At 47.3% G+C, this 25616-nt stretch overlaps 2 protein-coding genes across 2 annotated transcripts; one reads left to right on the top strand and one right to left on the bottom strand.

Moving 5' to 3' along the window:
• Window positions 1-206: 206 nt before the first annotated feature.
• Window positions 207-20117, top strand: WDR91 (WD repeat domain 91). The gene is made up of 15 exons (XM_062014872.1): window positions 207-382; window positions 2009-2188; window positions 5757-5964; window positions 6842-6924; window positions 8412-8536; window positions 10433-10610; window positions 10789-10947; window positions 13010-13209; window positions 13655-13805; window positions 15244-15338; window positions 15656-15824; window positions 16605-16713; window positions 17557-17669; window positions 18413-18610; window positions 19486-20117. The coding sequence occupies exons 1-15, from the start codon at window positions 260-262 to the stop codon at window positions 19648-19650; spliced, it is 2256 nt and encodes a 751-aa protein (XP_061870856.1). The 5' UTR covers window positions 207-259; the 3' UTR covers window positions 19651-20117.
• Window positions 20118-22353: 2236 nt separating this feature from the next.
• On the bottom strand, window positions 22354-25371 carry LOC133628012 (uncharacterized). Its single transcript, XM_062015740.1, has 2 exons — window positions 25367-25371; window positions 22354-23446 (listed from the first exon to the last, which is right to left on the bottom strand). Exons 1-2 carry the CDS (start codon window positions 25369-25371, stop codon window positions 22354-22356), a joined length of 1098 nt encoding a protein of 365 aa, XP_061871724.1.
• Between the last annotated feature and the right edge of the window lie 245 nt (window positions 25372-25616).

Here is a 25616-nt window from a genome sequence, read left to right as displayed (position 1 = left end):
GCCCGGAAGCGCCGGCGGGGAGGGGAGTCACCACGGGGTGGGCCACCAAAGCAAGCGACCCACCAGGGCAGGCGGGCTGCACGTGCGCATGCGCACCGGCGGAAACTACGAGCCCCGGCGCGTCTTGCGCTGAGTGGGAGCGGCAAGGCACGCTGGGAACTGTAGTCCTCCTGAAGCTGGGCCGGGCCATTTCGCTCGAGGCCGAGGCTCCCCCTCCCTGCCCGTGGGCGGGCGGAGCCGGCGGCGCCGCAGGGCCCCCATGGCGGCGGCGGCGGAGCGGACCGACGAGCTGGTGCGGGAGTATCTGCTCTTCCGAGGCTTCACCGGTGCCCTGAAACAGTTGGACGCGGAGATCAAGGCGGACCGGGAGAAAGGCTTCCGGGTGAGCGGCGGCCGCGTCCCGCTTCCCGCGAGGCGCTGGGTGCGGGCGCTCCCCGAAGAGGATGCGGTACCCGCGCGGGCCGCAGGCGCCTCTCCGCGTTCCCGGGACTGGGCGAGGGGAGCGGGCCGGGCGGCGGCGGGGCGGCTCTCGGGACCCCCGCGCGTCCCCGCCGAAGCGGCTTGCCCCTGCCGCGGGGTTGGGTTAGGCTCCGGGGCCCGGGCGGCCGCGCAGGCGGGAGCCCTCCGCATCCCGGTGGCGGGAGACGCCGCCCGGCCCCGCCGCCGCTGATGTGCGCGCAAGCCTCCCGCCGGGGGCTTTACCCGGTCGGACGCTCTCTTCCCGCTTGGCTCCTAAGCGGCAATAGCAAGGAGCAGCGGCGGTGGGTGGCGGGCTCCAGCCCCTCACCTGCAATGCCCGGCTCGTCCGCCACCGCCGCCTGCTGACCTCGCGTCCAACCTGCCAGCCACCCGAGGGTTCTCAGCTTCGTACCCAAAGGAGCGGAGGAGAGGGCAGCGGCGGGAGGACATCACTTTACCAGGATATTTTCTTAGTCATGAGAGTTTTTATCCAGTGGCTTTATAGTATCGCTCCTTGGTTTGGGATGACAGCACTGGGCGACATTAACATAGAATTTGCCACACTCTAAGAGACACTTTTGGTCCTTTCTGCGAGTTTCATGTTCCTGGAGCAGCAGTTCTGGGCATCGAATGTGGCATTTTGAACCCAGCAGTACAACCACTACCTTTGTAATTCATAAAACATGTTGCTTTTATTTTTAAAGCACCAGCACTTTTTTTTTTTTTTCATGTTTAGAGATCAGCAAAAAGTTGGTTTAATTGGAATTCTGTTGTCCAAGAAGGGTGTGCTGGAGTCACAGACTCGTTTCCTTTATCTGTAGGAAGCCACAGAGAGAGAGAGGTGGGATGATGTCCTAAGACATTAGCTGTTGGGGGGAAGAAAAGCATGTATGAAGCAATTAAACATCTTTGGTTGTTGAATTTTGCATAGGATGTAGGTTTGGGGTTTTTTTATTCTGATGCCTACCTAGGCTGTCAGAAATCACTAGATGAAAAATCTGTACCCCCACCATCATCTGCCTTATGCATCTTGTGGAAATCATTGCAAAGAGACACGATGACAAAAAGAGTTCTGTTTGCAGACTTTTATGCCTGCCTGGTTTGTAGCTGATGTTATTAAACATCCTTCAAAGACTGCAGTGCAATGGATCCGTCTTCTTCGTGTTTGCTAAATAACTTCTTTTTTTTCCTTTTAGGCTGAAAATAATACTGTTTTCTTTATTATGAACCGACTTTTTAAAAAGAAGTGGAAAATTTTGCTTACATGCAAAAAAACCCCAGCAATTGTGTTTAAAAGAATGTGATCTCTTTGTCAAAGTGTGTTTGCCTATGTTCATTCATGTTTCTTCTTGTGTTTGAAAGGCTCTGCAAAGCAGAAGAACACTAATGCAAAATGCAGAGTGTTTTCCAGGATTAGGAAAATAGCTAATGCATACGCTCGGGCTTTATTGCTGTGTTATTTGTGCAGTTAAAGCTTCTCAGCATGAAGTTACAGAAAGTCTCCTGTGCTGGAATGAGCCCTGGTGTGACTGCAGTCTTCTGTCTTTAGGTGGATAAGATAGTGGAGCAGCTGCAACAGTTTGTTCAGAGCTATGATCTGGCTGCCCTGCGGGATTACTGGGGTTATCTGGACCGACGCCTGTTCAGCCGTTTGGAAGACGTGTACCGGCCAACGGTGAACAAGCTGAAAACCAGCTTATTCCGATACTACCTCGTCCATACTGTTCAGGTACTGTTTGAGTTTTCTTTCTTTCTTTTTTTTTTTTTTTTTTTTTAGGCTTCTATTTTTAAAAGATCCCGATCTATGAAACCAGAGCAATAAAATACCCTTGTCAGCCTCTGATGGGCCTCGTGGATAAGGAGCAATTCATGCAACTCATGTGTCATACATCAGGAGTGTAGTAAGGAGCTTGACACAGACTCACATGACAAGCTTGTAAGCAGGATAGGGAAAGCTCAGCCAAGAGGGTAATAGAGTTAGCTAAGAGCAAGATACATTTGGACATGAAGGCAGGTCCCCCTCAAAGCACATGTGTTGCTAGCTCAGTCTTTCTCAACCTTTGTTAGTAACTTGAATATCGGGAGAGATCACGAGATTCATGAACACCTCCTCGTGGGGCATTGCCTTGAGAATAGAGTAGGGCAAGAACAGTGCTCAAAGCAGTCTTTTGGGTTGGATATTAAGAAGAACATTTTCAGCTTAAGAACAGTTGTTAGTCACCGGCACAGGCTGCCTAGGGAGGTGATGGAGTCCCCATCCCTGGAGGTATTTAAAAGCCATGTATCATAGAATGGTCAGGGTTGGAAGGGACCTTTAGAGGTCATCTAGTCCAACTCCCCTGCAGAAGAAGGTCAACATAGATCAAGTTGCATAGGAAGATGTCCAGGTGGGTCTTGAAGACCTCCAAGGAAGGAGACTCCACAACCTCTCTGGGCAGCCTGTTGCACTTCTCCCTCACCTGAACAGTTAAATAGTTTTTTCTTATATTTAAATGGAACTTCTTGTGTTCCAGCTTCATCCCATTACCCCTTGTCCTGTTGCTAGATACCATAGAAAAAAAGAGATGTCCCAACCTCCTGACACCCACCCTTTAGATATTTGTAAATATTAATGAGATCCCCCCTCAGTCTCCTCCAGACAAAACAGCCCCAGTTCCCACAGCCTTTCCTCGTATGAAAGATGTTCCAGTCCCCTGATCATCTTGGTGGCCCTGCGCTGGACTCTCTGCATAAGTTCTCTGTCCCTCTTGAGCTGAGGAGCCCAGAACTGGACACAGGACTCCAGATGAGGCCTCACCAAGGCAGAGTAGAGGGATTTGGTTTAGTGGTGGGCTTGACAGTGTGAGCTTAGTGATTAGGCTTGATGATTTTAAAGGTCTTTTCCAACGAAAACGATTCTGTGATTCATAAGTGAAGAAATGGGCAGAAAAAAGCCCCAAGTACCTGTATGTTGGTAACAGTAATCAACTCCTCTGATGTAGAGTAAGGAACACTTGATCAGGCAGTGGCAGTGCAGATCAGGACTGGCAATCAACAGGAACGATTGTTTGTATTTCTTCCAGTCTAACCTGCTGGCAAGACTCAACCGGTCCTTCCAGTCACTGCAGTTCTTAAGGCATCAAGGGAGTTGGAGTGTCCAGAAGGGAAAAAGGTGACTTGAATTTTAGTGTGTAAGAGAGGGGAGAAGTGGGCTTCAAGTCTGTGTAAGGTAATGAGAGAGAGAAAATGAGTGAATATTTTTGCTTGTTTTGAATAGAAGAGAAAATAATGAGCTTACAATAGAGCAGAGGTGATCTTGCAACACTTGGAAAGTCAATGGAGTATGTTGCACAGGATGGGCACTGGCAAGCGGAACAGACAAATACCTGTCAGAACTTAATGTTTCATTTCTTTCTTACCACTTAGAAGCAACATTGTTCTCCTTGATTCCATTCCCTGACTAAAAATCTTTAGTGATGGCTGTTGGTGAGAGAGTCAAAATGGTGCTGAGTTGAGTTGGAGGCCTGTGGCCAATGGGTTTCCACAGAATTAGTTCTGGGGCTAGTCTTATTCAACATCTTGATGAACAACCTGGATGAAGAGACACAGTGTACCCTCAACAAGTTGGCTGATGACAGCAAACTCTGAAGAGTAGCTGATCATACAATTCTTTTGGTTAGAAAAGACCTTTAAGATCACAGAGTCCAACCGCTAACCTCACACTGCCAAGCCCACCTAGTGGAATCATGTTCCTAAGCACCTCATCTATAGGGATGTTGACTTCACCAGTTCCCTGGGCAGTCTGTTCCAGTGTTCTTGCAACACTTTCAATGAAGAAGTTTTTCCCAATATCTAGTGTAAACTTCCCATGGTGCGACTTAAGGCCAATTCCTCTTGTCCTGTCTTGGGGGAAGAGGACTACTCCCATGTTGCTACAGCCTCCTTTCAGGTGGTTGTAGAGAGTGATAAGGTCTTTCCTCAGCCTCCTTTTCTCCTGACTGAACAGCCCCAGGTCCCTCAGCTGCTTCTCATCAGACTTGTGCTTTAGATCCTTCACCTGTGCTGTCATTCAATGAGATCTTGACTGGCTTGAGAGTTGGGCAGAGAGGAAGCTCTTGAAGTTCAACAAGGGCAAGTGCAGAGTTGTGCACCTGGGGAGGAACAACCCCGTGCACCAGTACAGGCTGGGGACTGACCTGCTGGGGAGCAGCTCTGCAGGGAGAGACCTGGGAGTGCTGGTTGATGATAAACTAACCATGAGCCAGCAATTTGCCCTCGTGGGCAAGGAGGCCAATGGCATCCTGGCATGCATAAAGAAGCGTGTGGCCAGAGTTCCTAGGAGGTTCTGCTCCCCCTCTACTCTGTCCTGGTGAGGCCTTATCTGCAGTATTGTGTCCAGTTCTGGGATTCCCAGTTCAAGAGAGACAGGGAACTTCTGGAGTTAGTCCAGCACAGGTCCACTGAGATAATCAGGGGACTGAAACATCTCTTTTACGAGGAAAAGCTGAGGAACTTGGAGCTTTTTAGCCTGGAGAAGACAGAGGGGACCTTATCAATGGTTATAAATACCTGAAGGGTAGATGTCAAGAGGATAAAGTGAGTCTTTTTTTCTGCAGTGCCCAATGACAGGACAAGGAGTAATGAACACAAGTGGGAACACAGGAAGTTCCACTTAAACACAAGGAAAAACTTCTTTGCTGTGAGGATGATGGAGCCCTGGCACAGTTATGGAATCTCCTTCTTGGGAGGCTTTTCAGAACTCGCCTGGCTGTGTTACTCCGGTTGCTTGGGCTAGGTGACCTCTAGAGGGTCCTTCCAACTCGTACCATTCTGTGAAAAGTCTAATGCACATTTCTGGAAGTGTGGTGTTTTTCATGTTTTGTTTTTCCCTGTGCTTACCCTGAGGCATGACTGACCTGTCTGAATAACGTATCAGATGGAAATCTTTTCAGGCTACATCTGCTGTAGACTTGAGTAATGGGAAGTATTCTTTGGTCCTATATACAAAGGTTCACATCTTATGTCAGCGCACAAACTACAGAAGTTTAGCTGGAATCGGTGTGATTAGTTTAATTTGTCTCAGCCTTTAAAGGAGACTGTGGTGACTGCAAGGAATGTTAGATTAAGTGCATTTGTGAGCTTCTCTTAGTGTATTTGAGATTCTTTTGTTCACTGATCAATCTGTTAACTCTAACCACTCGCTCTGTTGGGTGGTGAAAGTCACTGTTGGTGTGTTTGTAACACTGAGCAAATATTGCCAGGACCCATGTGGTGACATTAATGGAAGCATAAGCCCTGTTGTTCTTGCTGTGTTTCAGACTGGCCGCAATGACAAGGCACAGGAGTTTTTCCTCAAGCAGGCCTCCGAGCTTCAGAACCAGACGGAGTGGAAGGATTGGTTTGTCCTGCCCTTCCTCCCAGCTCCAGACTCCAACCCCACCTTTGCCACCTATTTCTCACGCCAGTGGGCAGATACATTTATTGTGTCTCTGCACAACTTCCTGAGTGTCCTATTTCAGTGCATGCATATCCTTTTTTTGCAACTAATAGTTAAATCTCCTGCACCCTGGTGTTAGGCTTATTATTACCAGTGGTGCCAAGAATATATTCTTACAGAGCTTGCTACTTTCAGGTGATTGTTTAGAGCCAAGACTTAACAGGAAGCTGATATTTACCAGAGGATGTTGGAATAATTATTTTTCAGTTATCTGGTGATATGTTATATTTCCTGGGCACGAACAATTGTGGTTATTGCCAACTCTGAACTCATCCCTGTGTTAGTGGCTAGAAATCATCTGCACATCTTGTTCTGAAATGCTCTTTCTCTTTCCTTGGCATAGTACAAAACAGGCATGCAACCTTGGCTCATAGTTCATAACTGAACTATCATGTCCTGTTAGACCCTTCTGTGGGTACATACGTTCACAACATTGTCTAGTGACATCTTGCAATAACAGAACAGTTCAATGTTGGCAGAAATAACAGCTTTTGTCCCATGCTCCAGAATTCTGACTTTGTTTGCTGTTGCAAACAAACTTGCTCATGCGGGTTTACACTACAGCTGTAATACAGCTCATCTGGAACTATGTCTTTAGTGTACCCTAGTGCGGTAACATAACCTGCTTTGTCCTCTGCTTCTGGCGTGCAAAAAAAAGGGAAGAATCTTAAAAATCCTTGGAAAGCCTATGTGAAATAGTTTGTGCAACATTAAAGTACAAAGGAAGTTCAGAGTTGACTAAGCTGTTAGTCTTCTGGCCTGTGGCCTTCTGACATATGTCTCACTGGTAGTAGGGACGGGGCAGAATTGCTGTCTTACAGGCAAGTAGCGGTATGCAGTGCTGGCTTTTAGAGTTGAGCCAGGTGCACACAAGTTGTCGCCTTGGTTTTCTTTAACGCTTCTTACCAGTTCCAGTCATTTTGAACTTTGAAGCTGAATGTCTTCGGAGCAGCCTCCTGCAAGAAGAAAACGAATCGTTGCGGCATAAGGTGAGAGCTGAAGCCACTCTTTAGCTGCTGACTGTATGAGGCTGTAAGTTTTGTAAAATTGGTTCCAACGGTTCAAGAAAGTTGTAACTGTCTAGTTCAGTGCAGCTGTTCCAAGGCAGATACTTCTGTAAGTCCTTTGCTATTTTGGTTTGTCTTTCAACTGTTTCCAGCAAACTTGGGACTGTGATTACATTGTGAAACGTGTGTTTAGAGTATTGCTGTGTCTGCACTGGAGGTGACTGTACCTCTCCCTTCAGTTTCGCTTCCTCAAACATATCAAGTAAAAGCTCTCTCTGTATGAATATTCATTATGAATTAAGCTTTGTGCTTTACTTCCTGTTCCACAGAAAAAATGTTGTACACTGTGCTTCCTTTCAACTGTTTTGGTCGCTGAGCAACACTTTTTATTTGTCCTAAAAATGTTGAAGTAAAATAGAGTAATTGATTTTAAGAGAGTTTCACCCCTCCCTCAAAGGAGGAATCAGTGGATCAGGCAGACATTGACAGGAGGGTTCTGCAAAGATGGTCAGTGAATAGGGACAGCAGGATAATGTATGTTTTGAAACCGAGGTCTTATTTTGTATTCTGTGCTTTTAGTCAAGGCTGGTTTTTTAGGTTTTTTTTTTTTTTTTTTGTGCTATGTTGATTGATAACACTTACAAACTGGATAAGTGTTCTCTGGCAAATAGGCAGAGGTAAAACTAGACTTTCCTTTTTGGGGAACTGCTCAGGTCAGAAAAGGAAGCAGCTACCTATAGAATACACATTTAAATAAGGTGTTGTGAACGCATATTTGAATTTGATGCTGGTTGAAATTAAGTAGTGGTTCTGTTTTCACAGTTGAAACAATGCAAATACATGAATAGCAAACTGGATTTCTAAAGCCTCTTTTTCTTGTAATTTCTTTCTTTAAATAGTATAACAGGAAAAACAAGAGTTATGTCTGAAAAACAAATGTTCGGGAAAATTCATAGTCACTTCAAGTCACAGGCACAGACCACATCTGTTATAGAGTTGCATCCCAAGGTTCCTCTCTGTTAAGGAGGAAAAGAAAAATGTCTATTTCTCCATAACGTGGAGATAAATCTCATTGCTATGCTTGGGAGGGAGCTGAGCAGGGTGTGGAGCTGAATTTCACGGTGACCTCAGTGCACCTGCCAGCTCACCAAACCCAAGAAGATTACCACCTTGGCTCAGTGCCCGTACATCGCCCGTGCCTGAAGAGCTCTGCCCTGACTGGCTTTCATTAATGTCCCTGGAGTCACAGCCCAAGGAGAGGAGCAAAGGGTTTTAAACAGGCTGCAGTTTCAGGTGTGTAAGGCACTGATTGTTTTGACTACTTGGACTAAAGTAGTGCTCAGTCAGAGCTACTTTTTTTGCCTCCCCACCCTTCTGGGGTTGTTGAAATAAAAGGTCTAAACAACTTCATCAAGTGGGAAGGAGGTGAATCTCTGTCCCTCTGTTTACTTGTCTCTCTCCTCTTGTAGCTGTTTGCTCTGCAGGCCGAATCCTCACGCATGAAGAAAGAGGAACTGGAGATGGAACCAGCTGTTGTGCATCACAAGCTGCCGGCATATGTGGCCAACATGGATCGACTAGGGGACTCTGAGCTGTGAGTTCCTGTCCTGCAGGGAGAAGAGAAGGACAGGCTCTGCTGCTTTTATTGGGTCAGAGGGGGTGCTAAAGGGTCACTTCCTTTTTCCTCACCCTGGGAGTCAATGCAGGAAAAAATTCAGATGGCCTACGGTGGGTTTAAGGGAGATTCTTGGCAATCAGTGGGAGCCCTAGCACACAAGCATTGAAGCGATTCTGCTCTCCTCTCAGGGTTATACAAAGGTGTTCTGGACAGCCAGGGCAGTGTTAGCAGTGCAGTACTCTGCAGTACTGCTCAAATGAAATGGATTAGTTTTTGACTCCTGTTTGCTTTAGCACATTTGTTGCAGTAGGAGAGTGCCCTGTGTTGTTATTTAGACACTGTTAGTTTATGATCCAAAGGGGTCATTTTTATGCAGAGGTGCTTTCTTGCCTTTGCAAAGTCAATGGAAAAGGAGTTTCTTTTCCATGAGGCTCAGTTATACACAGAATTCTTCATAAACTTGCTGCAGTTAGAGTGTATTTTATGACTACATCTATTGTGTTCCTAACTGTGGAAACTGGGCAGCTGTACACAGTAATACAGCTTGTTTCATTGTTATTTAAAATCTTTATTTTTCCCCTAATACACAGTCATGTAAAGCAAGACTGTGTTTCAATTCATAACAGTACTAAGGTTTTTTTTTTTTTTGCTTTAAAAGGATCTGAAAGCAAACATAGCTTAACCACAAGGTATTAATAACAGGGGTGGCGCTTTAACTTTCTCATGTACTCCTTTCACTTCTGTTCAGTTAGGAGGAGGGTTGATCAAATTATCCTCCTCACAATGACAGATAGAAGTTGTAGCAGAAACCACACACAAAGCCTTTATTGTAGTCTAAATGTTGTCTGATTAAGTAGACTTAAGTGTTTGGTGAACTATCTTGCTAACTCCTGTGCACTCTTTGCATAGGATAGGTTACAGAATTTAATTTGAGAGATACATATATATATTAACTACTCTGTGGAAAGCCCTGATGTTTATCAGCACACATTGGGATAATTTATTCCCATATTCATTTTTGTCTATTTGTATTAGAAAAAGATGCCTTCCTTGTTTGTGAAACTTGTCTCTTGGTCTGCAGGCCGGTTCTAGTTTCTTTTTCTATATGTCTGCTCAACTCAAAGCCCAGCTTTGATAGAACAGATACTGCGTAGAGGTGAGGGTAGACACATTGAAGATGAATGTATCTCCTTTGCCCTGGGTGCTGCTCTGCTCTCAGTGGAAGCTGCAGCTGAGTGAGGTCAGGTGGTTACATTTGGGGAAGCAGCTGCTTGGCATTGTGGGCTGACAAGAAGTGTGTGTAATCATAGAAATGGACTTAAACTTTCTTATTTTCTTTGGGTCCAGTTTCTGAACTGTTGAAGGCCTGTACTTTAAAATTGCTTCATGTGACTTGCTGAATATCTGTGGGTGTTCAGTGAGACAGTAGATATTAAATGCCCCTTGAATTATGTTTTGAATTGGGAATCCCACCTGAAAAGATTCTTGGGAAATCTGGATTCCTCTGCCTCTCTCTTAGGGTCTTTCTAGACTGACCAGGTGGAGTGGAAGGAATTTGAGCTGGCCCTGTAGGATATTCAGCAACAGTTGAACCTACTGTGACATTGACATCTCTGGGAAGTGAGCTTTGATTGCAGTAATTATACTGATCTGCTCAAGACACCAACAGGCTGTTTTAAAATAGTGTTTTTTTTTTTAATGCATGGTGGGTCCATTCGCTTGGAAATGAACATCTGTCCTCCAGTAGTTCAAACAGCTGGCACTTGTTGAGTGGTCTTTGATCAGATTGTCTGGCCATGCTTTCGTAATCTGGGGATTTTGTTTGCTTGTTTGGCTGTTTTTTTTTTTTTAATGTGTTTTATTTTGTATTAGTGATATGACCTGCAGCCAGAGGAGTACTGCACATTCTCTTCAGTTCCGGGGAGGCTTTCTGTCCTCTTTTCTCTCCCAAAGTAAAAAGGGCCCTTCCAGACCAGCCCATCCAAGTGGGGCTTCTCCAACACAGACTGGCAGTATGCTGCTAGGGAAAAAAGAACCAACAAATCACCAGGTAATTCTCAACTGTATTTATTGAAGAGTGCTCAGCATCCATGGAGTGTGTACAGCTGCTATTCTCTGGAGGGTTGTGAAGCCCTTGCAGGTGTTTGGTTTCTTTACCTCCTCTTTTGCTCTTTGTTCTGTAGCCTAGCACAAGCACAGATTTGGCAAATAATTTCTCTGCCTTTCAGAGTGCCAAAGGAAAAGAAGGAACAGCGAGCTGTAAGGACAGCAAGAGCCACTTCAGTGGGTTAGTAGGAGGCGAGTCAAGTTCCCTGCAGCAGCGGCAGAAGCGCTTGCAAGAGCATGGGAAGGAGAGGAAGGAACTGCTGTCGAAGGGCACCTTCCAGGTACTGGGCAATACTGCAAGGCTTGGGAAGCAGAGGATTGATATTTCTGTAGTTTGTTGTGCTAGGTGATAAAACAAGTGCAAGTGTTCTCGTTTAAGCTTCTGAATTGCTACTCACATTTAACTGCATCAAAGGTTAATCTCAGTAGTTAATCAACTCTTGCCATACTCTGTTTATTTCTGTGTCCCTGGAAGGGAATCAGTTGTGACATTTCAAATGGAAGAAGAGTTGTGTTTTGTCATGATATTTTCAACAGTCTGGTCCTGGACAGGGAATGTTTTATCTGCCTTAATGGTTATTTTCAAATACCTTGTTATAATCCCCATTCTGTAGTGGCAACAGGCTTGGCTCAGCCATCCTGCCCAATTGAGTTCTATCCTGTGAATTCTTATGCTGGACAGATAAAAATGGATGGAAAGCTTTCCTGGATAGGAGTGGAGATAACCTTCATAGCAGCACTTACTTTTTCAAGTGGGTTTTTTTGTTCTTTTTTTTGAACACTATGTTTTGCCTGAGGTTGTGCCCTGCTTTCTAATCTAATGAAATAATAGGACCATGTCCTGGATTTTAACTGCCAAAGGTCAGTGAACTACTTATGTTCACCAGTGTATTGTCTGGCTTCCAGCAGATGTGTGATCAAAGGGTACAGAGCGCAGGGGGAATCATGTCAATGTCTCAGCCATGTTTATTTTGGCTGTGTGAGACTGCTTTGGGAGAGAGACAGTACTGAGGGACTGTTGGCTATTGGCCAGTATGTGTGACTGTTCTGTATGTGGGAGTGCTGCCCTAGAGAGATGTTACTCCACAACTGGGTATTGGAGGCTCTGAGAGAACTTGTTTCTTCGTGGCTCATCTAAAATGTTTTAATTAAATGTTGGCTAGAAAATTGCAAAGCCCAGTTTCCCAGTAAGTCAAACAAGTTTATTTTTCAGGATGTTCCAGGTTAAGGCAGTGTTTTCCTGGCTTTGTAAAAGTTGCTTCACGTGCTCTTGAGGAAGCTGATACTGTTTAGCTTTCTGTTATTTGCAATGCATGTGAGCAAGAAGGAAAGTGAAAGGCAGCGCTGTGTCTTTCACATGAGTGTAATTCATTGGTTATCTCCTCACATTAGCTAACACAGAGAGGCATTCCTGAATTGATTTCCCAATCTTTCCACCTTGTGATTTCAGATGATTTGATTATGCATTGTTGGACCCATTGCTCAAGATATGAAGCTGCTATGAATAAAGCAAGGGGAGAGGGACTCAAAGCCATAAGTACCAATACTGGTTTGGGACATTTCCTCTTCAGAGGATGATTTAGCAAAGGAATCCTTACAGATGTTTTACTGACTTACATGCTGTATCTGCTTCTTGTTCAGCTTCTGGTGGCAAGGGAAGACTAAGCTGTTTTCACACAATTCTGAGTGCTGTAGAGCAGGTCTTTTCTCATTGAGACACCTTAATCTCCTAAAATGTCATTTGTTCTGTCTACTCTGTCAAATTGGGTTTTAAGCTTCTGGACTCGTGTGTTGACTGATTATAACAGTAGAGTCATTTGGCTGCAGTGGTTGCCCCTGGGTGCAGACTAAATCTCTGGCAGACAAGGATAATACATCCACTGGGCTCAGCATCCAACAAAAACTCTTTGTGCAGGCAGACTAAATTGCATATTAACCAGGCTTAAGTTAGATTACTGAATGCAAGAATTCCTTGAAATACATTGGTTGTGAGTCTGTGCTCTAAGAGCATCAAAATGGGCATCTGATACTAGCTGAGGTATGCAAACAGATGTTGTGGTTCCTTTGAATTCTTACAGAAGGTGTATGACTGGGCACATGGAGGGGGATGTGAGTGACTCTACAAACCAAGGAAGCCACATTAAGCGGTGCAATGGTACAACATGCTATCCTTGTGCTGAGAAAGGTCTCTGGCAAAAGGAGTGTTGAGCTGACAATGCTTCTATTTCAATGTAGCTAGCTTCTTGGGTTTTTCTTCTAGCAGACTGGAGTGGCTTGATCTGGAGGAGAACTTGATCTGGAGCTGCTGCTTCCTTGTATTTTACATAGGATTTCTTCCTTCAGGGCCAAAGTGCTGAGAAGAAATCAGATATTAGCACAGGTGAGACGGAGCCATGCTCAGAGCTGCATGCTGAGCAAACAGATACTTCAACCAGAATGCCTGCTAGCAGTGCAGAGGCTGTGGTGGCCCGGCAGGAGCAGCCTTTCATCGTCCTGAGCCAGGACGAGTATGGAGAACACCATTCATCCATCATGTACTGCAGGTAATGGACTGGCAGAAAAAGGCTCTCTTGTAGGGGCCTCTGTAGAGGACCAGATGTTTCTGTCCCCTTTCTGCTAGCCGTGGTTCTGTCCAGCACATTGTGCATGGCCTCTCAGTTGTAGAGCAGTCAAGTTGGTGAGACTGAAAATAGCCAGTTGTTTGTGCAGTGAGAAGGGATGGAGACATTTGTGACTGTGAAATGCCAGCCTGGAGGAAGTGCCCTGGGAAAGCAGGATGGTATTGCTTAAAGGCATTATGCTTTGCATGTGGGGCTTGGCGTGGTTCATTGTGCCAGTTACCATGGACTGAACAGGAAATGGTGCAAGGAAGTTCTGATTCCTGCAGAATGAATTGGTGTGTGTCCAGGAGAAGGTTTACTGGGATACCAGCTCACATTTAAGAACTTCAGGGAGAAAAATATCCAATCAGTTTCCTTCTCCACATAGAGTTGATTGTTCTGGACGGAGAGTGGCCAGCTTGGACGTGGATGGGGTCATCAAAGTCTGGTCTTTTAACCCCATGATGCAAACTAAAGCTTCATCCATTTCCAAATCTCCTTTGCTGTCTCTGGAATGGGCGACCAAGCGTGATCGGCTGGTGAGTAATCTACCTGTGGAGTCTTGAGGGTCACAGCAGATGGTTGAGGGCTGTGTTGCTACAAGTTGCACATTAACTTCTAGACAGCTGCACTGTGAATAAGATCAGGGCTACAGTTAGTGGGACATGGAGAACTGAAGCCCCTGGGGCATAAGGAAAACTGGAGTGGGGAGTGTGCTGTGTCTGTTGAGCAAGAAATTTGCCACTGGTTGCCCTGAAACACAAGTTCCCAAGCTGTGGTGCTGGTAGAGCTGCAGAAAAGTAGCTCCTTTAAGACAGAACAGGCAACCACTTGTAAAGACAGGCAGAGGCAACCTGGTACAACAGCCCATGGGAACACTGCAGGAGGGACCAGTGGAGCTTTACTGAAGCTCTGAGCCAAATGCAGAGATGGGAGAGCAGGGCTGAGAAGCAAAGGTGTGGCATTGACTTTCTGCTTGTGCACCTGTTGAAAAGGGCTACATGTCTGGTTTTATACTGGTGCCTTATGAGTTGAAGGTTCGTGGATGCATAAGGGGCTTGGGGCTTGTTAAAATACCGGGACAGTTCAACTGTTTCCTATAGCACTGTTTCTCTAGTTCTGTTACTAGAGAGAAGCCTCAAATTATACACAATGTCCTGAGTCTTAGAACCCTTGATAGTGTTCCATGCCCTCCTTTGTTGAAGAGACAGGGTGGTGTGAGAAGGCAGGCCTGCAGCTGAGGGAATATTCTGCTCACATTCTGGCACTGGTGATGCATTGCTGCTAACCCCAAAATGCAAAGAGACGGTGCCACAGGTCTCTTTTCTTTTGCTCTTGGAAAGGAAGTTGTCCGTGCAGTTGTTATGTTTCTTCTGCTTTTTGGAGTTTATTTTCTACTTCCTGATAGAAAGATTCTTCTTTCTGAAATATATGAGGATTCAGGAGCAGATTAGGTTCAAAAGTGAGAAGGATCTGGCGTGCTTTGTTTTCTTTGATAATGTACCCCTCCATAGTTTTAGTTCTAATTTAAATTGTAGCACCACTTATAAAGCATGTGTGAGCCCTTCTGAGTGAATTTTATTCTACTCTGGATGAAAGGAGGTGGCTTCTCCTTGTTTTTCCCTTAAACTTGGATTGTTAATTCTGTATTATTCTTTCCTAGTTACTCCCCAAAATACTGAGCCTCCACATACGTTTTGCACCCTATTATGTTGAGCTACACTCTAGAAAGTGGCTTCTACTCCATCTTGGCACCTATCAGATCTTTTTTCCCTGCTGGAAAGCAGTACTTCTGTGGCTCTGGGGTAGTCCCCTTGGTGTGATATGCACAGAAAGATAGGATGCTCCCTAACGGAGTGACATTTAATTCAAATACATACATAGAATGAAAGTGACTCTGTGATGTTGGTGGTTGTTGGACAGCATCATTGTATTCCTCACTCACACTCCTTCCATCTCCTACTTGATGGTTTCAAGCTATTGCTTGGCAGTGGGGTCGGGACAGTTCGTCTTTACGACACAGAAGCAAAGAAGAATCTCTGTGAAATCAGCATTGACGAAGACATGCCCAGGTAACTCTGGAATACTGATTTGTGAGTGCAGAAGTATAAATGTTTGGGTTTGACTGTGAAAAGGCCAGTGATGTTCCTGCTGCTTTTCTGCAACAGTAGGACTATATAGCCTTCATCCAGAGGGGAGTCCCTGTCTGAGCAGTGTAAAACTGCTCAGTTAGATGGGAGAGACTCAAGACCTGTCTGAGCACACGAATCTCTCCTTCCTTTACAGTGCACCCTGTCTTACGTGGTCTTAATGGGAGAGCTCATAGTTGAGTGTTGTGCTTGAGACACCTGCTGCAGAGAGGCAATGCAGGCTATTTGCTGTGTTTCAGGATCCTCTCACTTGCCTGTAGCCCAAGTGGTGCCTCCTTTGTCTGTTCTGCGGCAGCCCAGAGCCTCATTTCCCACATGGACTTCTCAGCAGTCGCCTCCGGAGGCAAAAGCATGAACCAAGTTCCTGGGAAGCTGCTACTGTGGGACACTAAAACAATGAAGCAGCAAGTACTTGCTGGATTTCTTTCCTTTCTCAGTCTGCTGAGAGAGTTTTTTGTTTCAATGCGCAGGAGCCCTCTTTCTAAATTAGGCTGATTTCCTTTTCAATACCCTACTTTTCCCCCCTTCTTTTTTTGTCCTTTTTTGCAGGATAAAAATGAATGGTCTAAGTAGCTTCTGGGTTTGGGTGTTTTGGTACATGTTTTTTTTGGTGGCAAGTTGTTTTTTTGAGAGACTCTTCAAAATAGACCATAGCTTTGTTTCTATCCTGCCTGCAGAATTTGTGACAGGAAATGTCCTGAGTGGATTGGATGATATTTTGCTCAGACTTTCTCCAGTTGAACTATATTGAAGGGTTGTCTTTGCCGCTATTTCTCTTGCCCTCCCTGTTAAAGGGAAGTGCTTTTTCATCGGTGTCATCTCATGTCATCTTCTCCATTGTTTTGATATGGGTCAGATTCTGGCAGGGAATCCTCATCACATCCTTCACCTTAGCTCTTAAGAAGTGCCGTTCCTGACGTGTAGGAGAAAGCAACATGCTCAAGCTAATGCTTGCCAGAAGCTGGTTTTGTAGCCTTCAGGCCATGGCCAAGAAAGTTGTGGCTTGGCTGACGTGAATGTTTGTTTAATGTCGCAGTAAAATGCAGCTGCCAACCTTGAAGCCTGTAGTTGTGAGAGGTGAAGGGCTTCAAACTGGAGGAGTCCATGCTACATCCTCCCTTCCCTGGAGGTCAGCTCCTTGCACCCCAAGCTCTGTTTCTTAGCATTAATGCAGACTTTCCCTTCCAGCTGCAGTTCTCCTTGGAGCCTGAGCCCATTGCTATTAACTGCACAGCCTTCAACCACAATGGCAACCTGCTGGTCACCGGGGCTGCAGATGGGATTGTTCGTCTCTTTGGTACGTTGAAATTGGGCAGTGAGGTGGCCCCTCTGTTGCCCTAGATGTGTGCCCCTCACACCCTTTTTCTGCCAGCAAGGAGGCAGCTGTGGGACATGCCCGCACACCAAAGTGGAAGCTATTTTCTCTCCTCCACAACAGCTCTCGGGAGTGAATTGATATAAGCTTTCTGTGGGGGACATTGGCTGGAGAGCCTGGTAGTGCTGCTGGGTTTCTTGTTTCCTTCCTTCTGGGGAGCAGAGTTAACTTGCCCTTGAGGCATGAAGTCTTGGCTGTGCCATACAGCAGCACCACTGCCAGAGGCTGAATTTTGAGGAAAAGAGATGATGGGTGACCTTACAGTTGAAGGCAGACACCTCCCAACAGTCCTCCTTCCTTGAGCATTTTTTTTATTTCTTAGATTTTTGTCCTCTTTAGCCTGTCCTCATGATAAAGGCAGTTAGGGCCTTTTTCTGCGAAGGAGAGATCTGCTTCTTTCCCAAGTTCTGAGCTGGAGGCAGCCATCCCAGGTCTGTGGGAGGGGAAAGCTGGCAGCAGCTGTGAGTGTTGACAGGATAGCAAGGGGAGGAGAAGAGGAAAGTTGGTGGTGGGACTTGCATGCAGAGTACCTGCTGTTGACAATGAACATGTGAGCACACCCTGTAAAGCTGAAGGAAGGGGTGACTGCTTACAGGCAATGATTTATGTGCCTGGTGTAAAAGCCACATGCTACAGAATAAGCGCAGGGTACTCAGATCATATTAGGCTCTCTGAGGCTGGGACAGAGACTTTATGAACATAAAGGGCCTCTCTCTTCATCACATCTCAGTGTGACTGAATGTTCAGTACTGGTTCTCCCCTCAGACATGCAGCAGCACGAGTGTGCCATGAGCTGGAAAGCACACGATGGGGAAGTCTACTCCGTTGAGTTCAGCTGTGATGAGAACACAGTCTACAGCATAGGCGAGGATGGCAAGGTAGGCTCTGGGTGACCTGCTGGTCAGCTGTCAGTGAGATCCCTTCTGAAGTCTTTTCCATAGGGTGGGGGGATAGCAGTAAAAATACCCTCATAATCTGGAGGATCTGCAGGCTGCTAAGTGTAGTCTTGGGTGTGCAGTACCATGCTGCTGCATGCACTCTCTGCAGAGGCAGTATCTGGAAAATGTATTAACAGCTGTAGCTGACTCAGACCTTGTCTGCAAATCGTACTGTCGGTGCCATCCCCTTTCTAGGGAATCCATGTGAAGATGGCCTTTCTGTGCCCCTCAGATCACTGCATTTTGATCTGGGATTCACCAAAGAGCCGATTCTTGACACTCTGCATAAATTTCCTTGTCATCAGCTCCCTGTTGTTTGCAATGAAGGCTTCCATTTGTGCAGCTTCACAGTGTTCAGCAGTAGAGGTGTGGCTCAAGGAGAGTGCCACTTGCCTAAAGGTGACAGTCCTTGGCTGATCAGAGTTGTGTGAATTCCCACCAGGATCCTGCATGTAATGTGGAAGGACCTACAGGCAGCAGTGCTTGTGGAGAGGATAGTGCAATGTTTGCCTGGACAGTAGGAACTCTGTGTTTTCTGAATATAGCCACTTAGATAGAGATGTCAAAATGCCATCTTCTGTTTCTGAGGAGTAGCCACTTTGCTTAAAAACAAGGAATGGCCTCTCTACTTTCATCCCAGTCAATTCATCTTTGGGCTTTGTCATCTCTTTCTGTCATTCTAGTTTATTCAGTGGAATATTCACAAAAGTGGCTTGAAAGTGTCTGAATATGATCTTCCCAGCGAAGCGACAGGTCCTTTTGTTCTGTCTGGGTACAGTGGCTACAAGCAAGTCCAGTTCCCACGAGGAAGGCTTTTTGCTTTTGATTCTGAGGGCAACTATATGTTGACGTGTTCTTCTACTGGAGGAGTCATTTTTAAGGTAAGTCTGAAGTAATGGGGAGTACTTTTACATATCCATACAAGCTCTCATGACAGGGCTGCAATAGTGTTCTGGAAGTTCTCAAGCAGCAGCTACTTGTCACTGCTCTGTGAAAGATGCTGCTCCGTTTCATACAGTGTGAGTTTTATCAATATGTGGTGTTAAGGAAGTGTCTGAACCCTCTGTAAGTATTTGGCCCTCTGTATGTAGCTAGAATATGTGTGCTCCTTGTTTGTAAAAACTTAGCTTGCAACAGTTTTCCTTTGTGCCCAACTGCCTATGACAATTTTTTTTCTTGCCAGTTCAATGCAAAATGTGCAAAATTGTTGACTGATGCTCGTCTTCATTCTGCCTTGTGTGCTTGCTCATGCTGTGTTAGTCCCAGCCTGATTATCTCCTCTTCCTGTGTACTGAAATAAAATGAAGGGATAAGGCTCAGTGGTTCCACATACACAAACTTCTATGCTGCAGTAACAAGTAACTACTGACTGCATGCTCCTTGCCTGCCTCCGCTTGAGTCAGTACCCATCAGTATAAGCCATTGCAAGGCAGATTAGATGGGACATTTACTAGCATCTGGGGCATTTAGTGCACCCACATTAACATCAGCTATAGTTTAGGCTTGGATACTCCTAGCCTGGCTTGTTGGGTTACTGCAGCTCCGCTGATGCAAGAAGCTGAGTTGCTTGAGAATATGTGCTTCTGTCGTGAGACTGAAAATTTACTTTCTCCTGTGTGCTACGTACCTCTCAACAATTTTGTGCTTAACATATTGTAATAGAGAGTCTATAGCAGGCTTCAGCTTCTCCTGGGGGTGCACTGTCCCTGCTGCAGAAATTTGCCTCCTTACAAATCCTATACTTTCCTTCTTTTAGTTAAATGGTGAGGAAAAGGTTCTGGACAGCTGCCTTTCCCTGGGAGGACACCGAGCTCCTGTTGTCACAGTGGATTGGAGCACAGCCATGGACTGCGGGACCTGCCTCACTGCCTCTATGGATGGGAAGATTAAATTAACAACCTTACTGGCTCAAAAGTCTTAAAAGTGGACGGTGTTGAAGGGAAAGAAGAACAGGCTTGACAAAAACAGTGTTAGCTCCACAGGAACAAACTGCTGGGGAGGGAAGGCAAACCACAATCCCTTTTGTTGCCGTAGCTTTTGGCAAATCATGTGCAATAGAGTACCAGTATGGGACTGGATCAGCAGTGGCACTAAAAAAATAAGTCTCCCCTGACCTGTTGTGGCAGCGGAACTCCCTCCATTAGGGAGTCTTGAGTAGCATGTGGCTGGAAGGCTGCTGGGGTCACATCAGGGCTTATGCAGGTGAGGCTGGAGGAGGCATGCGTGAGGCAGCACAGTGCATGGTGATAACATGGATCAAACTGGAAAGCTGGTCCAAAACCGAAGTGTTCTTTCAGTATAACATTTGTTGTGCTTTTACTTTGTTGGCAAGTTGTTGTTTCTGCCATTTTTTTTCCCCATAAAAAGAAAATACTCCCTTGCACTTGATTTCTGTGCTCTGTTTGGCTGTTGCTGCAAAAGTGGAGGGTGGCTGGGGGACTGGTCTGCCAAGACAGTCTCCTGCATGGAGAAAAGATGCTTGTGCTTTCAGGAGGTGCCTGCACTTTTGCAATGTCAAGGCAAGTGCTGGGCTAAGGTATTGCATAGTTTTGAATGAACAGCTAAGCAGCTGAATTTCATCCCCTTACACATCACCACAAGAGCTGACTGCCACTTTTGTCCTTGGCGTTTATTGAGACTTTACAGTACCGTTCCTTGGCAGAGCTCTCATTTCTCGGTTCTGTGAAGAATGGGTCCAGTTGACGGTTTGAAGGTACTTTTGGTGTTATCCAAAGGCCGTTTAGTGTTAGAGTCCAGACAGACATTAACGTTCACCCCTTGCGTCTTCGGTGATTGCTGGGAGAGGAGGCTGAGGGTTATCTGAAGTTGTTTTTACCAAGTGTGCTTTGGCATCTTTGCAAAACGTGGCCTAGCAGAGCTATAATGACTAGCTAGCTATCTCCTTGCCTTTGAAGAGATGAAGACTTGGCCAGGTAGGCCTTCATAGCTGCGTCCTCCACTGCTGCTCAGCCAGACCCAGAGCGCGCTGGTGCTTCTCTGCTTCTGGGTCTTAAACTGGGGGCTGGAAATCAAGAATGGTTTGGCTCACCTCTGCGGCCATTCTTCAGTGGTGGCATCACACGTCACAGCATGCCTTGGTGCCTGAGAAGGCTGTTGCCGTCTTTGTGCCTGGAGGTGGTGGGTGCAGTCTTCAGCTGGTGTGTTCATTGGTGTAGCCTGCGGAAGCCTGGAGTTGCAGCTGAGGTGAGGTCAGACTCGGGCAGAAGGCTCATAAAAGCAGACAGGAGGTCTAGCCAAATAAATCTGGCTGTGAAGGATGTTTGTGCCTTGAAAGCATGGCATCACTGAGGCAAGAAGGGGAGGCCTCATTCATCTTGTCTGTCTCTGCAGGGTCACGTTCAATGTGGAGCATCTACAAGCACAGAGAGCCTGCAATCTCTCTGTGGCACAAATAAGCCAGCAGCAGGCTGAGCTGTGTCTGGCAGGCCATGGGCCCATGAGGCCCACTGAGGCATAGGCAGAGGCCTCCAGGCCTGAGGTCTGTCAGGGTGTCCCTGCCTTCAGCTCTGTCTCAGCTGTGCCTGGGCATGGGTCTCGCTGCTCCAGACCCCAGCCTGCCCTTGGCCTCCCCATGGCCCTGCCTGGCCATGGCTAGGCCGCGTCTGACTTTGATTTGCCACCATTGCGCCTGAACGCCGGCCTGGCCTGGCCTGACTTCCCGTCTTGCCCTCGCCATGCCCTTGTTCATCCCTCTGGGCTCTCAGCTGCCCACCCTAGGAGGTCCCCGTTCCTCTAGCTTGTGTCAGCTGAGGCTGGGCCATGTGAGTCCAAGAACTCTTTACCGGGTCTGCACTGCAGTCTCCTCCCTCTGGTACCAAGCAAAAGCAGCTCCTCCCTAAACACTTTATCTACTTGGTTTTTCTTCACGTACTTCCAAGCAAGGCTGGACATTTGGTTTCATGGCTTTGAACACCAGCCCCGCTACACACAGACACATCAAAGTGATAACTACATTCTCATAGATGTCTTTAGCTACATCCTTCACTAAGATTGAAAAGTTTATCCTTACTAATGATCATATTCCATCTAAGGTATTTTATTTAAGCTACATCCTTCTCTAATGTCAAGCATATTTCACTAACAATTGGCTCCTGCTTTTGTATAGTAGTTGGTTGGGATGTTCGAATAGATTTCAGCTTTGGTTTGGAAGGTCATGGTTTCCAGACTTCATCCATTCTGAAAACTGATTTTAGCTTGTCCACAGCATGCCTTTTTTCAACTGCATCTGTGGGGGTTAAGAAATGTCAGCAACTTGTACGCAGCAAGAGAAAAGGAACTCAGAGAGAGGTGTAAAGTTACTCACCTGTGTGGGAATCTGTACACTGGGGAGCCATCAATGCTGCGTTTGTCACCTGCAGACAGTATCACAACATGTTAAATGTCAATGCAGGGTGGCCAGCTCTGCTGGTCTTGCTCAAGGCCCCTGGGACTGTATGCTGGTCAGCCAGGCCGTCCAGCTCAGCAACCCTGCTGGGAGTCTTGGCTCATGGTTTTCACCCACCGTGACAACTCCATCCACGTTCATCAACATCATCATCTACTGCTACAACAGCAGCAGGAGCATCAAGAAAAGGAATTTCAATCAAGAAATCAGGAATCTCAATCAAGAGCCGAGAGGCGAGCTCCGAGCACGGCTGGCTGCCGCCAACGCTGCGAGCCAGAGACGCGCTACCGACCCCGCCGCGGCGGCCACAGCACTGAGCGCCAAGGGCCGCAGCGGGCAAGCGGCTGCAGCGTCGCGCGGCGGCGTCACAGCGGCGGGGGCGCGGCCACCGGGGCGGGCTGTGACGTCACGGGATGGGGGGGCCGGGGCCGGGCGCCGTTTATGGCCGCGGCGTGATGGAAAATCTTGGATGACGCGCCTTGTTATTCGATGTAGTGAGCCCTCCGCATGCCCCGGAGGTTGAGGAAACGGTCCTCTGGCAGGCTGGTGCCTCCCGAGGCAGGGGCTTCCGTCCTTACCGGTACAAGCCGCGCATATAGTGTAACCAGCCCACCCGGTCAAGCTGTCCACGACGGTCAGAGAACAGTCGTTAGCGAGCCGTGCGTGTAAAGTGGCCGTGCCCACCCAGCTGAGGCACTTAGTGACAGTGAGAATTTGGAGCAGTAGCAGAGCCTGAGTCCCAAGCAGTGCCAGGAAGCCCCCAGTGAAGTCAGAGAGGTGAATCCAGTGCCAGGTTTGGAAAAGAAACGTACCCAGGCCACCAGACAGGATTATTGTCTTGATGGTGGGCATGATGCGGATCACCTTCCAGCCCTCTCTGTCCTCTGTGCACTCCACATAAGCAACACAAATGGTGTAGAAGGTACTGAAGACCAGGCAGCCATACACACAAATCGTGGCTAGCACCATTCCTGGTAGGCTGATGCCCATCACCTGCAAATGCTCGTAGTCCAGGCACTGCAGCTCCCCAGCTGTCTCATTCCACAGGGAGAAGTTGTAAAAGCCAATGCGTTTGTCAGGGAGGTCAACCAGGTTGCCGGCTTCCCACAGCAGTGCGTAGAGCATCAAGGCCAAGGTCACCACAGACTCAAGGAGGATCAGCATGCAGAGCAAGCGCCCAGCACACCTCTGTTGCAGCAGATCCATCCTGGTTCTCACATGCTCTCTTGATTCCGTGGTAAAGCCTGCTCTGGGGACGCCTGCTGCAAAACAGGAAGGAGGGGATCCCTTGGTTCTAAGATGTTCTCTGAGTCTGTGTCACTGAGGTCTCGGGACTCCCCTCACAAATAAAGCAGGAGCATCTCAGTCCTGCCTCTGACTGTGCTGTGCATGTGTTACTGGGTCCAGAGGGGCGCGTTTTTGGCCACAGCAAAGGTGGCTTAACGATGTCGCGTGCTTGGACCAGCACTGGGAAGGCGGTGTCGCTCGCTTAGCCCCACACATGTCCTTTGCACCGTGGTGTCATGTTGGACAGCAGAGGCATTTGTCAGAAAACTACAGCGATACGAAGGGAGCAAAACACTGCTGTCTGGCAAGGAGAGGGTGAAGAGCTGTTCAGGGAAGAGCTGTTCAGTTTTTCTTTCAGTTCTGGGCAGACAAGGACATCCCTTATGATCTTTGGACTACTGAGTGAAATGCAGGCATGACAGGGTCTGAAGTGCAAGGATCCCCTTGCCTCTTTCCTTTCCCCCTGCCCACCAATACCTCTGTAACACCTGATGCCCCCGATGCCACTCATTTCCAGCATCCACAAGTCCCCGAGGCCCTTGCAAGCCCATACGTTTCTGGGCACAGCAGGGCAGATTGCCCACAGTCCTGCTCCTTGCTGAGGCTGGCAGACAGCAGGACAGCCTGTCCTGGTCCCATGTAGACAGGCAGCTGTCCACAACAAAAGAAACACCCTGGACCCACTGCAGCTACTGGCCCTCTGCTGAGGCCTGGGAGGTGGGAGACAGACCCACCATTGCCATCCTCCTCGCTCCTCTCTGTCTGCCTGGCAAACCTGACTCCCGTCTCCTCACCCAGAAAGGTGGATTGCCCTCAGTGCCCTCTTGCAGGCTTCTGCTTCGCGCTGAGAAACAGGACAGTGGTATCAGAGAGGGATATCGCTGGTGGCGGAGCCACGTGGCATCATCGCACTGGCCCCTTCCCCTGGTCAATACTTCACTTCTTCTTGTAGCTTCCCTTGGAGGTCTTCTTCAGCACAGGCTTCTGGAGAGACTTGAGGGTCACATGAAGGATACTGGTTGCTATGAGTTTACAATGAAGACACGAACGACCAGGAAATGATCTGTGCTTGGGCCCAGAGCATTCTGCAGAATGAGACCTCAGACACGTAATTTCACTGGGGTTTGTCTTTGCCCTGCCATTGTCTACTGCTTTGCCTGTCTTACGTGGGCTTTCCTGAAACCAGGCATTGCAGCTCTTTGTCTGTCTCGTGTAAGAGCTCACACTGACCCACTGTTCTCCCTTGTCTCCCCTGACCCATTGTGGCAGCGGAACTCCCTCCATTAGGGAGTCTTGAGTAGCATGTGGCTGGAAGGCTGCTGGGGTCACATCAGGGCTTATGCAGGTGAGGCTGGAGGAGGCATGCGTGAGGCAGCACGGTGCATGGTGATAACACAGCTCAAAGTGGAAAGGTGGTTGCAATGCTGTAAAGAGGCAGGTAGTGTCTGGCAACCGAGTTATTAGCAGTAGCTCAGCGCTGGTTCTTGATCTGAGCACAATCATGATTCAGGCCTCCCCTGAGGAAAAAGACAGAGATGTGTGCTCGTTGTGAGAGGAGCAGGACTGTGTGCAGGACTGGGTTTCACTCAGAGCAAGGGCAGAGAGAGACGTGCTGACGGCCTGCATGAGCCTTCAAAAACTGGACTCTCCTCACCCAAACGTGCAGCAAAACCAAGACAGTTTATGAAATACCAAACTGCAACAGAACACTTAGAATTTCTGAGATGAGGGCCATGGGCAGGACAAGGTGGAAGATGTTTTGCCAAATCACAGAATCGCAACGGAAAAGACACAGACGCCAATGAAAAGATTAATGTTACTTTACTTGTCTAGTTTAAAAATGTTACAGAAAGCAAGATAAAGCGTTCCCATACAACAATAAGCCTACGGCACTCTATTTCTAAGCAACAAAGAGCATAAGCAAAGCACTGCACCTAATCATTACCGCATGAGACTAGTGATAGTGATTAGGAAAGATACCTAATCCATTGGCCCAATACTTCGCTGTCATCCAGAGCCACAGTGGCTGGGGAGCCCCGGTTGCAGGGAGGATTTGGAGAGCCTCTCCCGGCAACTGGGAGGTCCTACGCAGTGCGTCCACTCGTAGCTAAGGTGTGACAGTTTGTGAAGATGGTTCAGATTTCCTTGATGTTTTCTTGAATAAGTGATTTGCAGAGGAGAGGGGTGGAATGTCA

Source organism: Colius striatus, chromosome 1 (assembly GCF_028858725.1).
Source record: "Colius striatus isolate bColStr4 chromosome 1, bColStr4.1.hap1, whole genome shotgun sequence".
Taxonomy (NCBI): domain Eukaryota; kingdom Metazoa; phylum Chordata; class Aves; order Coliiformes; family Coliidae; genus Colius; species Colius striatus.
Note: the sequence above shows the minus strand (reverse complement) of the source record. Positions and strands in the feature narration are given on the sequence as shown.